This window comes from Scyliorhinus canicula, chromosome 11 (assembly GCF_902713615.1).
Source record: "Scyliorhinus canicula chromosome 11, sScyCan1.1, whole genome shotgun sequence".
Lineage (NCBI taxonomy): Eukaryota > Metazoa > Chordata > Chondrichthyes > Carcharhiniformes > Scyliorhinidae > Scyliorhinus > Scyliorhinus canicula.
The window spans coordinates 83665515-83680564 of NC_052156.1; the positions used below are offsets into that span (position 1 = coordinate 83665515).

Consider the following 15050-nt stretch of genomic DNA (forward strand, 5'->3'; position numbering starts at 1 on the left):
AAGATTCTGCAGTGGGCGAAGGAGACAAAGAAGTGCACCTGGGAAGGGAATGTGATTCTGATCTACCAGGATTAGGGTGTAGAGTTGGCAAAGCGCCGGGCTAGGTTTAAAATGGTCACAGTGGTCCTGTTCAGGGAAAGAATAAACTTTGGGGTGCTGTACCCAGCCCGGTTGTGGGTCATGTGCTAGGGTCAGGAGTTCTACATGGACACTCCAGAGGAGGCGGCAGGTTTTTGCGCGACCATTGATTTGGGGGCTTGTAAGAACTTTGGACTATGGAGATACCAATAGTGGGGGGGGAGGGGTTGTGGGTATAAGGAGGAAGGTAGAGGAGCGGGTGAGAGATAGTAAGGGGGATTTAGGTAGCCTCGAGTGGGGAGCTACCATGCTAGCGGATAGATTAGTTAACAGGAGTGAGGTGGGGGATAGATCTGTTGCTGGTGGGGGGACTGGTTTTTCGTTTTTGTTTTGTTCTTTGATGGTGGGGGTGAGGGCTGGGCTGCTGACATGGACGGAGATGGTGTGGCACAGTTGCTTGAAGGGTGATGGCAGGAGATAATTGGGGAGGTCCTAGGGGTGCATGTGGATTGGACATGGGAGAGCTAATTAAAGCGGATTTATGGCTAACTGGGGGACCGGTCCAGCCCGGCTGATTACATGGAACATTTGGGGATTAAATGGGCCAGTTACGAGGTCGTGAGAGTTCACAAATTTTTATTTTTTTAAAATAAATTTTGAGTCCTCAATTCATTTTTCCAATTATGGGGCAATTTAGCATGGCCAATCCATCTACCCTGCACATCTTTGGGTTGTGATGTTGAAACCCACGCAAACACGGGGAGTATGTGCAAACGCCACATGGACAGTGATCCAGAGTCGGGATCGAACCTGGTACTTTGGTGCCGTGATGCAACAGTGCCAACCAATGTACCAATGTGCTGCCCTTGTGTTCACGAATTTGAGGAGCCTGAAGGCGGATGTTGTGTTTTTGCAAGAGACTCATTTGAAGGTGGCGGGTAAGATGAGGCTGAGGATGAGATGGGTGCGACAGGTGTTTCATTTGAGGCTGGATATGGAGATGAGGTGGGGTGGCAGTATTGGTTAATAAGAGTGTGTCCTTTGCAGTGGGAAGCATAGTGGCAGACCCGGGGGAAGATTTGTGATGCTGTGCGGGATGTTGGAGCTGAAGAACATTTATGCTCATCATATTGGGATGGTGTGGAGTTTGAGGCGAGTCTTGGCGAAAGGTTGTCGAAAAGGTTAGGTGGGTTTACGGGGATAGGGTGGAGGCGTGGGCTAAGTATGGTGCTCTTTCCAAGGGCCGGTGCAGACCCGATGGGCCGAATGGCCTCCTTCTGCACTGTAAATTCTATGCTTCCTCAGATGAGGAGACCAAAACTGCATAATTATTGTAGTATAATTGCAGCAAGACATCCCTGCTCCTGTACTCAAATCCTCTTGCTATGAAGGCGAACATAGTTTGCTTTTTACCTCCTGCTGCACCATCATGCTTATCTTCAGCGACTGGTGTACAAGGACACCCAGGGCTCGTTGCACATTCCCCTCCCTCAATTTATAGCCATTCAGATAATCTGCCTTCCTGTTTGGCTACCAAAGTGGATCATCTTACATTTATCCATATTAAATTGCATCTGCCATGCATTTGCCCATTCACATTGAAGCATCTCTGCATCCTCCTCAAAGCTCACCCTCCCACCCAGCTTTATGTCATCTGCAAATTGGAGATATTATATTTAGTTCCCTTATCTAAAGCATTAATATATATTGTGAAAAGCTGGGGTCCCAGCACCGACCCATGTGGTACCTCACTCGTCACTGCTTGCTATTCAGAAAAAGACCCATTTATCCTAAGCTTTGATTCCTGTCTGCCAATCAGTTTTCTATCCCTCTATAGACACTACCCCCAATCTCATGCACTTTAAATTTACAAGCTAATCACACTAATGTGTGACTCCTCATCAAACATCTCCTGGTGCTCGGACGTGGCGACCCTGGCGAACTACTGCTCTCCGGACCCGAAATACCTGACCGTGAAGTACTACCCATATTACCTTCCAAGGGAGTTCACTTCTGCCATCATCACAACGGTCTACATCCCACCCCAGGCGGAAGTGAAGAAGATGCTTGATGAATTGAACACCACTATAAACAACCGTGAAATGGAATAACCAGAGGCCTTGTTCATCATGGCCGGGAACTTCAATCTGGCCATCCTCAAGAGGGTACTGCCAAAATTCCATCAACACATTTCCTGTCCCACCAAGGGCCCTAACATCCTTGACTACTGCTACACAAACATCAAAGGCGCCTACTGCTCCATCCCCAATCACATTTTGGAAAATCAGACCACAAGACAATGCTCCTTCTCCCACCATACAAGCAGAACCTTGGTTAAGAAGGTTGTGCAATGCTGGTCCGAGGCATTGGAAGAGCTCCAAAGTGACTGCTTGGAGTCAGTGAGCTGGTCCATTTTCAAAAACACAGTAGCCAACCTAAACAAGCATGCTACTGTCGTCACAGACTTCATCAGTAAGTGTGTCAAAGAGTGCATGCCAAAGAAGTTAGTACATGCGTTTCCCAATGGAAACCATGGTTTAACTGTAAGATCCACTCCATACTGAAGTCCAGGTATGTGGCGTCCAAGTTAAGTGACCCTGACCTAGACAGGAAATCTAGGTATGACCTCCACAAAGCCATCAGGGATGCCAAGAGACAATACCAGACTTAGCCAGAGTCCAAGACAAGCGACAGTAACTCTCATTGGTTGTGGCAAGCCTTAAAAGAATAAAATGGGCTACAAAGCAGAGTAGAATCCCTGGCAACAGAGCACCCCTCCCCAATGAACTCAATGCATTCCCATGCTCATTTCAAGCAGGATGCCAACTGCCCCAGCAGCCTTGGACATACCCATACCTACTGCCACAGCCTCAAAAGTTAAAATCGGCCTTCTTGAAAGTGAACCTACGGAAAGCAACGGGTCCTGAAGGAGTGCACCCTGGTCGTGCACACAGATCCTGCACAGACCAACTGGCAATTGTCTTTTTAGACATCTTCAACCCCATCTTACTCCGTTTCAAGTTTACCACCTGCTTCAAGAAGACCACTATAATTCCGGTGCCAAAGAAGAACCAGGCAACGTGCCTCAATGACTACGGACTGGTGTACGGACTTAGGTATGGGTATGTCCGAGGCTGTTGGGACAGTTGACAACAGTTTGTTGGCTTCCTGCTCGAAACAAGCATAGAATGCAATGAGTTCATCGGGGAGGGGTGCGCTGTTGCTGGAGATTCTACTGCGCTTTACTTTGTAGCCTGTTGTGTTGTTTCAGCCTTGCCACAACTGACGAGAGTCTGTGTTGTTAGTCTGTAACTCTGGCTTAGTCTGGTATTGTCTCTTGACGTCCCGATTGGCTTTGTGGAGGTTGTAACTAGCTTTCTTGTATAGGTCAGGGACGCCTGTCATGAACGCCTCAGACCTAAACTTCAGTAAGGAGTGGATCTCTCGTTTAATCCCCATGGTTTCTGGTTGGGGAACGCACATAGTACTTCTTTGGCACGCAATTATCGACACACTTGATGAAGTCTGTGACAGTGGCAGCATACTCGTCTAGGTTGGCTGCTGAGTACTTGAATATGGAATAGTCCACTGACTCCAAGCAATCACACAGAAGCTCTTCTGTTGCCTCGGACCAGCATTGCACAACCTAACTGGATTCTTCCACTAATGATGATGATGGATAAGAAGGGTGAGGGGGGTGGGGGGGGGGGGGGGGGGGGGGGTGAGAGACTCCCAGTTAGGATAGTCACATGGAACGCGAGAGGGTTAGGAGGACCGGTCAAGAGGTCAAGGGTGCTTGCGCATCTTAAAAGTTTGAAAGCCGATGTGGCAATGCTGCAGGAGACTCACTTGAGGGTGAAGGATCAGGTGAGACTTAAAAAGGGCTGTGTTAGTCAGGTGTTTCACTCTGGATTTGATGGAAGGGCTCGAGGGGTAGCGGTAATGGTCAGCAAAAGGGTACGCTTTCAGATGGAGAAGATGGTGGCAGATCAGGGGGGTAGATATATGATTGTGACAGGGGCGCTGGAGGGGAGGTTAGTGGCGCTGTTAAGTGTATACGGTCCCAATTGGGACAATGTGGGATTCGCAAAGAAGGTGTTTGGGGCCATCCCCGACTTGGACACGCACAAACTGATTGTGGGGGGGGAACTGGAGCTTGGTGCACGAGCCAAGGTTGGACAGGTCACGGCCGCGCTCACTGGTCCCATCGGCGGGCGGGCGGGGAGGGGGGGGGGGGGCAAAGGCGCTGGCTGGGCTAATGGTGAAGATGGGAGGGGTGGACCCTTGGAGGTTTCTGCACCCGAGGGAACGGGAGTACTCGTTTTTCTCAGCAGTCCATAGGGTATACTCGCGGATCGACATTTTCGTGGTGGGGAAGGCTTTGTTGGCAGGGGTTAAGGGGTCGGAATACTCGGCAATTGCAGTGTCAGATCGTGCTCCGCATTGGGTGGATATGGTACTGGAGAAGGGGGTAGCGCAGAGGCCGGGGTGGAAACTGGATGTGGGGCTTTTGGGGAACCAATTGTCCTGTGAGAAAATTGAAAAGGTAATTAAGGAATATGTAATGAAAAATGAAAATTGCTTATTGTCACGAGTAGGCTTCAACGATGTTACTGTGAAAAGCCCCTAGTCGCCACATTCTGGCGGCTGTCCGGGGAGGCTGGTACGGGAATCGAACCGTGATGCTGGCCTGCTTGGTGTGCTTTAAAAGCCAGCGATTTAGCTGTACGGGTGAGATGTCGAAGGCAGTTGTCTGGGAGGCTCTAAAGGCGGTGGTGAGGGATGAGGTAATTTCATTTAAGGCCAGGGTAGACAAAAGGAGAGGTTGGAGTGGCAGAGGGTAATAGATGAGATTTTGGAGGTAGATAGGAGTTATGCAGAGGATGGGGACCCAGCGAAGCTGGAAAATAGAAGGAACTACAGGCGAACTTCGACCAACTGTCCACCAGGAAGGCGGTGCGCCAACTGAGACGAGCAAGGGGTGCAGTTTATGAACATGGAAATATTTTAGCAGGTCAGCTCCGGAGGGAAGCAGCGGCAAGGGAAATTTTTCAGGTGAGGGATAGGGCAGGGAAGTTGGTGGTGGCCCCGGAGCTGATTAACAAGGTTTTTGAGGAGTTTTATGAGAGGTTGTACAGGTCAGAACCACACGGGGTTCTGAGATGCAGGAATTTCTAGATGGGTTGGAGCATCCGAAGCTAGGGGAGGGGACAGGGCTACTTTAGAAGAAGCAATAGTGGAGCAGGGGATAAAGGATACGATTGGGAGGCTGCAGTCGGGGAAGATGGCAGGGCCGGATGGGTTCCGGTGGAATATTATAAAAATTTAAGGATAAGCTGGCACCCCTGATGGTCGGGATGTTTGAAGAGGCGATAGGGAAGGTGGTGTTGCCACACGCCTTGGGGCAGGCATCGATTTCACTGTTGCAAAAAATAGATAAGGATCTGACGGAGTGTGGGTCGTATAGGCCCATATCACTTCTGAATGTGGACGCAAAAGTATTGGCAGGTAGGCTGGAGGAGTGCTTCCCGAAGGTGATAGATGAGGATCAGACGGGGTTCGTGAGAGGGAGGGAGCTTTTTTCGAACATTAGGAGGGTTGTGAACGTCGTTATGGCACCGGCGGAAGGGATCCACAGATTTGAGCCAGGGAGGTGGGATGGAAGTTTTCGGAAATGGGAAGAGAAGGGGATTAAGACACTAAAAGATTTGTTTCTTAAGGGTCGGTTTGCAGGATTGAGGGAGCTGGAAGTGAAGTATGGGCTGGAGCAGGGAGAAATGTTTAGATACATGCAGGTTCGAGATTTTGCCAGGAAGGAGATACAGAGCTTCCCGGAGGAACCGGCTTCCGCATTGCTGGCGGAGGTGCCGACGACAAGGGGACTGGAGAAGGGGGTAATGTCTGCGGTGTATGGAGCTGTTTTGGAAGAGGATAAGGCACCACTGGAAGGGATCAAAGCAAAGTGGGTGGAAGAGTTGGGAGAGGTTATAAGGGAGGGGGTCTGGTGTGAGGTGCTCCGGAGAGTGAATGCCTCCACCTCATGTGCGAGGTTGGGGCTGATACAGTTGAAGGTGGCATGCAGAGCACACCTCACGAGGGCGAGGATGAGCCGATTCTTTGAAGGAGTAAACACGTTCATATGTTTTGGTCGTGTCCAAAGCTTGGGGAGTACTGGAAGGAGGTTTTTAGGGTAATTTCTAAAGTGGTGCACGTGGTCCCCGGAAGGTCATATTCGGGGTGTTGGATCAGCCAGGGTTGGAAACGGGTGCGGAGGCAGATATCGTAGCCTTCGCCTCGTTGATCGCCCGAAGGCGGATCCTGCTGGGATGGAGAGCAGCCTCTCCACCTTGTGCCCTGGCGTGGCGGGGGAACCTGTTGGAATACTTGACCCTGGAGAAGGTTAAGAACTGAGGGGAAGGACGGAGGGGTTCTACAAGTCATGGGCATTATTCATTATGCACTTTCACGAACTGGATAACATCAAACATTAGTTTGGGGGGGGGGGATCTGTGTGTTAATGGTGACTATGGGTAATCCCTGATTCCTTTTTGTCATTTGTTTATGTAAACATGCGGGCTAATGTTTGGGGGTTGGTGGGAGGATGGGACCGTTGTTATTGTTATGGGGATTGACATATTTGTTGCTGATTATTGTTTATTATTGGTGGGTGTAAATTCGGGAGAAAATGTGAAAATGGAGGAGAATAAAAATATTTTTTAAAAAAGCTGGATTCTTCCATTTAAGTTTATGCTTATATGCCCAGAGGAGGAGTACAGGCTTCTGGTCTGATTTTTCAAGGTACCGTCGGGGATGGATCAGTCGGCGCCCTTGATATTTGTGCAGCAGTGGTCAAGGATGTTGGAGCCGCTGGTGGGACAGGAGATGTGTTGGTGGAATTTTGGCAGGATACCCTTGAGGTGGGCCTGGTAGAAGTCCCTGGCCACTATGAACAAGGCTTCCTGATATTGTTTCACTGTTATTTGTAGCTGTGTACAATCCATCAAGCGCCTTCTTCACTTTCACCTTGGTGGGATGTAGGCCCCTGTGATGATGGCCGAAGTTAACTCCCGCGGAAGATAGTATGGGTGGCACTCCAGAGTCATGTATTCCAGGTTCGGGGAGCAGTAGTTCACCAGGGTTGCCACGTCTGAGCACCAGGAGAAGTTGACAAGGGCAAACCCCTCCACTCTGTGCTTTGCCCAATGCCGCTGTGCAGTCCATCCGGTGAATTGAGAAGCCCCAGGTTGTATGGCACAGACCGGTGAGGCAGGACATTTTCCAGGAGTATGCTAGGGAGATGAGGCTTGAAAACGGGTTGTAATAGTCTCACCTGTGTTTCCTTGTTTTCTAGGTCGGTGGCTGCTTCTGGATGGTCCCAGGATCCAATAGAAACCTGAGTTGCAAGTGGTTGCAATTTCGGTGGTTGCAAAGACGAGGCACGTTCGTGATCCGATCGCGCCTCGGGATACTGGGAGGATGGTTTTACCTTTTGGCATGTTCAGGTCCTCATGTGGGGTCTTCACAGTTTTGGGGGTGTTTAGGCCAAGTTTGGGTCACTGGCAGGAACTTCATATGTCAGGTTGGGCCAGGTCATGTGGTCAGTTCCAGCGTTGATGGTCAGATTGGTCGTTTTGGAGGTTAGGCCTTATTCCAGGTTTGGTCGGGCCTACTCGTTGATTCTCCTCTTCTCCTCCTGCTGGTGAGTTGGAGCGCTGGGCGGGCCTCTCTGGGTTGGGTCGGGTCTTATGGTCAGGGGCCACTAACTCACTTATCATGTTCCGAACACTTTGTATATTCAAATAAAGCATCTTTCATTTTAGCATATTAGTATTTTCCAATTTGACTTTACTGCTAATGTATGATCACTTATGCACTATTATCTTTAAACTCTTTTGGTGAGAATGTACGCGCATGGCGGGTGGGACCAGAAGTGGCCAAGTTTCCCGACTTGCACAAGATCAATCAGCGATTGTGGTATTATGCTGGCTGGTCACTGAAAGGCCAGGCAGCGTGAAACGTGTCGGTAGGGTCAGCAGGGCTGGCTGGGGTGGGAGCATGGCGGCTCCAATGGCGGCCTGGAATGAAGTTTAAAGGCGGCTGCTAAAAGCCATTGTAGACAACGGAGGAGACAAAGAGAAGTTTGCATCATTGTGGCAGCAACACCAGCTGAGAGGGCACTTCAAGCAGGCAACAGGCCCTCAGATTTTCAGATGGTTGTCTGTGCTCCCTCGTAGAGGCAGTGACAGCAAGTTTTCAGATGAGTGTCCATGCGCCCTCATAGAGGCAGTGATAGCCAGGAGGGACATCCTCATGTTACGGGGCGGAAGGAGGAGGCTACCACACCTAACCAAGAAAGCCTGGCAGAGATGGCAACTAAGGTCAGAGGGCAGGACCTGGTCCGGATACAATGCCAGAAAGATTCAACGATCTTCTGCACTCAGCAAGGGTGTTCGGAGTTGGCATTGTCCAGCGTGGCAAACTGAGGGAAGATGCCCGTTCATATTTGCAATCAAAGGTGCAGGAATCAGGGATTCTCAGAACACACCTCTGCCTATATGAGGTAATATCTGAAGCTTTGGGTCCATCGAAGGGCTAAGTGTGCAAAGGGGCTGGGAATGTCCACATGCCTTGTGGGGTTGAAGAATGTTGTGATACAACATGGTATGCTGCTGGAGGTGGATGGTTGAGTACTCACTGGAGTTTTGCACTTACAGGAGAAATGTAGCCACAACAAGGTTGGAAGATCTGCCTTTGGGCGAGGGGTGGCGAACCTGGCAATCCTTATCAGCCATGAGCTATGATCCCCAGGTAACAGACAGGCTGGTATCTCGGAGGAAGTAAGAGCCCAGTGGGCTGAAGCAACACAGGCAGAGAGAGAAAAGAACGTAAGGGAGTCTCATCCCTCATAAGGACTTCAGTGATTCAGCAATTACAGGGCCATTGTGATGCCATCAATATCACTTACACCGGGCTACATACCATGGACTGCGTATGATTTGACTAATAGTACTGACCGATTGTTTCCATTCCTCAGATAAGTCTTCCACCAGAGCCAGCCAGGTAGCCAACGACCCTCGATTGAACCCAGAGCAGACATCGATGACAGATGCACCCGCAGCACACCCTCTCTCAGAACCAAGCATCAACATTGGCCGTCAACAGCACGTTGGCTCAGTTGGCAGTGCACAGTGATAAGGGCATATCATGCTTGTTTGAGCAGATGGTGGAAGCAGGGAGTGGCAGGGCGCCGGCAGTCGGAAGAGCGCTAGATAATGAGCCTCTGCAGTAGTCAATCAGGCAGCATACAATCAAAGAATAGAATAGAATCTTTACAGTGTAGGAGGCCATTCAGCCCTTCGAGTCTGTATCGACCCTTCGAAAGGTCACCCTACCTAGGCCCAATTCCCCACACTATTCCTGAAATCCCATCCGAAGGACCAATTTAGCTTGGCCAATCCACCTAACCTCAATATCTTTGGACTGTGGGAGGAAACTGGAGCACCTGTAGGAAACCCAAGCAGACACGGGGAGATTGTGCAAACTCCACACAGTCACCCGAAGTTGGAATTGAACCGGGTCCCTGGCACTTTAAGGCAGCAAAGCTAATTACTGTGTCACCATGCCGCCCTCAGCAGATGCTGGATGTTCAGGGGGATGTCTGGTGAGATCCCTGAGGGTCTGCGTGCCATTAGTGTCTGTCAAGGAGGAGTCCATGTGGAGCATGAGCGTTGTGTTGACCCTGAGCTACGGGCGCACAGCCTCATCCATTGGGAGAGTGGTAGCTCTCCACTGCCTCTGTGCTCGGGTACCTGAGAGGTGACATCCTTGTCACCCAGCATCGAGGTGAGCTGGAGCCGCAAACATCTTTGACACTTGATTGCCTCAGTATGTAAGCATTGTGGGAGCTGCTTGAGTACCTCGTACAAACTTGCAGAATCTGGGTCCTGTGGTTGCACACGATTTTAACATTCATGGAGTAAAACCTCTTCCTATTGACAAAGGTGTCTCGCTGGTGCCTTGATGGTCACATGGGTGTAATCAATGATATCCTGGATGCAGGGGAACTCTGCAATAGTACCGAAGCCTCTTTCCCCCTCAGCCTGGCTGACTTGATCCATCCTGAAATGAATGAATGTGCTCACCCTGAAGAGAGTGACAATCATCAGTTTGACACAACTGCGTGCAGCTGACTGAGAGACTCCGCAAAGATAACCAACTGATCCCCGGGAAAGATCTGAATGCCTACAAATTATTGGCGACAGTGACCTTGATAGCCATGGGCATTGGGTGTCCACCCACTCAGTTGAAGGCTACCTCCAACCGAATCATCTGGCATATGGATGATGTTTCCTGTGGCATTGGACCTCTGTCATGTCAAGGTAGTTGGATCGCTGTCTGTACATCCTGGTGGCTGGGCAGTGCCATTTTCTGCAGGGCCATCTTGCTCGCCCTCCCTGTTGGCCCAGAGCACACTGAGCCTGCACCTCTCCTCTGAGGTAGCCTGCGACTACTTGGCCTCTTCTCTCTTTGGCCCCTCTCTTTATTCTCAGAGGAGATGCTCCCTGTTAAATGGAGGTTGGAAATCTCAGATGTGACAAGACTAAAATGTCCTGGAAACTCCAGACAAGATGCACAAACCTCAAAGAAAGCAGTGAAAACATTCACAATACATCAAACTAAACCCTCACCAGACTGACAAGAGCTCAGCCTGTCCTTGCTCCTGCCCTGGGATGACAAAATGGCAAAAACAGATTGTCTGCCTACCTGTGTTGCTGGTGGGCCAATCTTAAATTTGCATTGGCAATGTAATATTCAGGTCAATTGCCCTTTTAATCTCTCAATGAGCTTCATAAATGTTGACGGGCATGCATCCGATTTGTCCTCATGTCCACCGACCAAAATCCCACGAGTGCACGATAATGTCAGGATGCGCACCCAACGTCTTCCTGCACGATATCACATGCTTCCAGTCCAGGCATGCACCTGCCTGGCAGTGTAAAATTCTGCCTTCTCTCCTTTCCTGTCACACTTTGCTTATCTTTGCTCATAACACTACTTTACTCTATTGAATTGACTATTTTTTAGAGATATGAATTTCTCATCACCTGAACTTTGGCCCTAAGCTTTTAGTATGAAGCCCCCTATCTACAGTCCCTAATTATTCGAGTTTCAAATGGTCCCAGTCCATTTTAAATGGAGTTTGCTCCAATGGACCCTCTTTCTTCAATACTTAATGCAAGTGCCTCAAGAATTGAAATCCTAATTTCTCACACAGATAGTGTCTCAAAACCGGCAACCTTGGGACCTCGTCCATGCCAAATTTCAGATCTTGCCAGACTTTGGCGAACAAGAATCAGAACCTCAGTTCAATTAAAAGGAGACATATGAAATCAGGCCAGTTGTGTTGCGTGGGGCCAAGGGTTTCTCAGGCCACTCTGAGGACAGGAAAAGAGTTGAATCTAGTCTGTTGTGCCATCGTGCCAATGCAGTACTCAAGCCAATTTGTCCCTGTAGGTTTTTTTACTCCTTTAATAACAATTAAAACTGATGCGTGGCAGCTTATAAAAATCTCTGGTTTTCAGACAAATCCCCTTTCCCAATATTTGAATTTCAGACACTGTACCTGTATGATTCTTTGAGTCACGCATTCAACTCCCTGATTTGTTTTGCCTTATGTCATGGATCAAGTAATAATCCGGAGATCATTAACCTTTGAGGTTCTGCTTATTAATTGGAGCCTGAGCTCCTGAAACACATCCAACACAGATCTCATTCCTTGAAATAGATAGGTCATTAGGTCCTACATGAACCATGACAACTGGATCCACCCCCTCCAAGTTCTTCTTCAGAGGCAAGGAAATGTCTGAAGACATGCCACAAACCGGATCCCTTGCTCTAACGATACCATCCCCATCTCAGTCCCCTTTCCCTCTTCCATATGAATGGCCTTGTGTAGCATGGTGTCATAGTCAGTTTAATCATTTGGTTAAATTACGCGCTGCCCTGATGAACTGATTGAATGGGTGCATACACCAGGTGGCTGAGCACAGACTGGATTCGGAAGAGAAATCTCTATCGTTTATACTAAGGATTAAGTAACTGTGTATTAATGAAATGTAGTCTGAGTTTTTACAGTCACAGCATTGATGAGTGAAGGTAACTCCATTTTTAACTGACTGATACCTGGAACTTAAGATCAGTGGTTTCCAACCCGGGGGGGGGATCTTTGAGGCGTCCATGGCAGCCTATAGGTGGATGATGTTGGTTACCGCTATGGGTGCCGTGATCAAGAGAGAGTGAGTGAGGGGCTCCCAGGTGTCTCTTCTCCCCCACGCTCCTATTCATTCCTGCTCCTCTCATGCTCTCTCCAGGCTCCTGTTCTCCCCTTGCTTCTCTCCTCTCCAGATTCCTGCTTTCTTCGGGCTCTTTCTCCACTGTCTTTGCTGCCATTCTCTGCTCCTGTTCTATCCATGTTTTGTTCCTATAGTGCTCTGCTTTCCTCCTGCACTCCTAGTATTTCCTCCTGGTTCTGCTCTCGCAGGGCTCCGGTTCTCCCCAAACTTTAACCAACAATTCGACTTTGCAATGAGAAGCAATACCAGTGATACTAGCAAGGAAATAAATGTTTTCTTAAAAGTATTACATTATTTGCATGCAGCACTTTCATCTTATAAGTATTATAATTTTTAATAGATGCGAGTCAGTGACTATTAATCCATTTGAAAAGGGATCCTTTAACCAAAAATATTTGAGAATGATTGAATTAGAGACAAAAGAGATACTCGATTAGTACATTTGGGGAATCCTGGAAATCAGAAATAAAACCAGAAGTCTGACATACAAACAAAAACTGAAAGTGAAAGAAATAAACACAAGAGATACAAGGAACATCTGAATAGAGGAGAAACAGGGCCGGGATTCTCCCCTACCTGGCGGGGTGGGGGGGCTTCCGGCGTTGTGGAGTGGCGAGAACCACTCCGGTGTCGGACCTCCCCAAAGGTGCGGAATTGTCTGCACCTTTAGGGGCTAGGCCCGCGCCGGAGTGGTTTCTGCTCCGCCGGCCGACATGAACGGCCTTTGGCGCCCCGCCAGCTGGGGCCGAAAGGCCTTCGCTGGTCGGCGGAAGTCTGCGCATGCGCTGGAGCGTCAGCGGCTGCTTCCGTCATCCCGGCGCATGCGCGGGGGAGGGGTTCTCTTCTGCCTCTCTGTGGGGGCACCCCCTGGGGCCAGATCGCCCCGCGCCCCCCCCAGGACTCCGGCGGCCGCCCGCGCCACCAATCCTGCCGCACCAGACGTGCTTTGATTCCCGCCAGCGGGAAAGGCTTGCCAGCGGCGGGACTTTGGGCCATCGTGGGCCAGAGAATCGCCACGGGGGGCCCGCCAACCGGCGCGGCGCGATTCCCGTCCCCGCTGATTCCCTGGTGGCAGAGAATTCGGGCCACGGCGGGATTGACGCTGGCCCGGGCAATTCTCCGACCCTGCGGAGGGGGGGGGGTCAGAGAATTCCGCCCCAGGTTAGTGTTTCCGGCACCGACTCTTTACACTTTTTGAAGTTATATGGAGTTGTTGTATTTCAAACTGTATAAATTTGCATCATACTCACGTCACTCAAGTTCAAAGGTCGCTCTGGAGGAGTGAGCTGAGAAAGCCATGGTCCCTGTACCTTCTGTAAAACAGAAATAATTAGACGCAAACCATTAAAAAAGAAATTTAAATCTACTTAGTTCGGCTTCTGCAAAACTTTGACCTTTAATTTGAGACTAATCCAAGGAAACTCCCAAGCCCATTGCTGTTTTTGTATTTTGCATGTTATCACTCCCGTTCTATAACTCTACATACTCTCTTACCATTAAATGTCCTCCTTTATTTTATTTTTTCCTATGTTCTCTTGCCTGTTTTCTTTACATTTAAGCCACTGACATTTCATATAGATCCCTCCCCCTACTTATTACTGCTATTATATACCCTTTCTGCTAAGACATGAGGTCCATCTTGGTTTAGATGGAGCCTATCCCATCAGTACAATTTCTTCCTGTCGCAGAACTGGTACCAGTGTCCCATTAGAAGGAACCCCTCATGCCCACATTTTCAGTCACACGTTAATTCTCCGAATACGTCTGTTCCAATGCCACTTTTCAGGTGGCTGGGCAATAATCTAGAGATTATTAATCTTGAGGTCCTGCTTTTTCATTTAAAGCTTAACTCCCTAATACTCTTTCAGGGGCTCCTCCATAATCCTACATGTCATTTATTCCAGTATGGAGCACAACATGCGCCAACGTGAGACAGTCCTGGCACCGAGTAGGTAACACACCCTTCGGGATTCTTGTTCTTGGCTGCAGAGGACAGTAGCGCATAGAACATCCAATGCAGGAGGAGGCCATTTGGCCCATCGAGTCTGCACCGACCCACTTAAGCCCTGACTTCCGCCCTATCCCCGTAACCCAATAACCCCATCTAACCTTTCTGAACACTAAGGGCAATTTATCATGGCCAATCCACCTAATCTGCATATCTTTGGACTGTGGGAGGAAACCGGAGCACCCGGAAGAAACCCACGCAGACACGGGGAGAACGTGCAGACTCCACACAGTGACCCAGCAGGGAATCGAACCTGGGACCCTGGAGTTGTGAAGCCACAGTGCTAACCACTATGCTATGGTGCTGTCCGTTCAACCCTCTAATTAGATACAGCGGCATCACGGAGTTCTAGCAAAGCTCAAGTCAGTGGAAATCAGTGAGAACATTTTCCACTGGTTGAAGTCATACCGAGCAAAGGAAGGTGGTTAAGGTTGTTGGACGTCAATCATCTCAGTCCCGGAACATCGCGCGGAGTTCCTCCGGATAGTGTCCGTGGCCCAACCATTTTCCTCAGAACTCAAAATATAAATATATCCTCACATTTCTGGTATCATCATTATAAATCCCTTTTGCATCCGCTTTTTAATAAAATGGTGACTAGAACTGTACAC

At 49.3% G+C, this 15050-nt stretch overlaps 1 protein-coding gene across 3 annotated transcripts in view; it reads right to left on the reverse strand.

The window, feature by feature from the left end:
- Positions 1–15050, reverse strand: part of nicn1 (nicolin 1) — a 102477-nt gene that overhangs the window by 19941 nt on the left and 67486 nt on the right. For all 3 annotated transcript variants that reach the window (XM_038810805.1, XM_038810804.1, XM_038810807.1), the window contains one exon: positions 13682–13744. In XM_038810805.1, coding sequence (XP_038666733.1) covers positions 13682–13744 — 63 coding nt within the window. The remainder of the gene's footprint in view (positions 1–13681; positions 13745–15050) is intronic.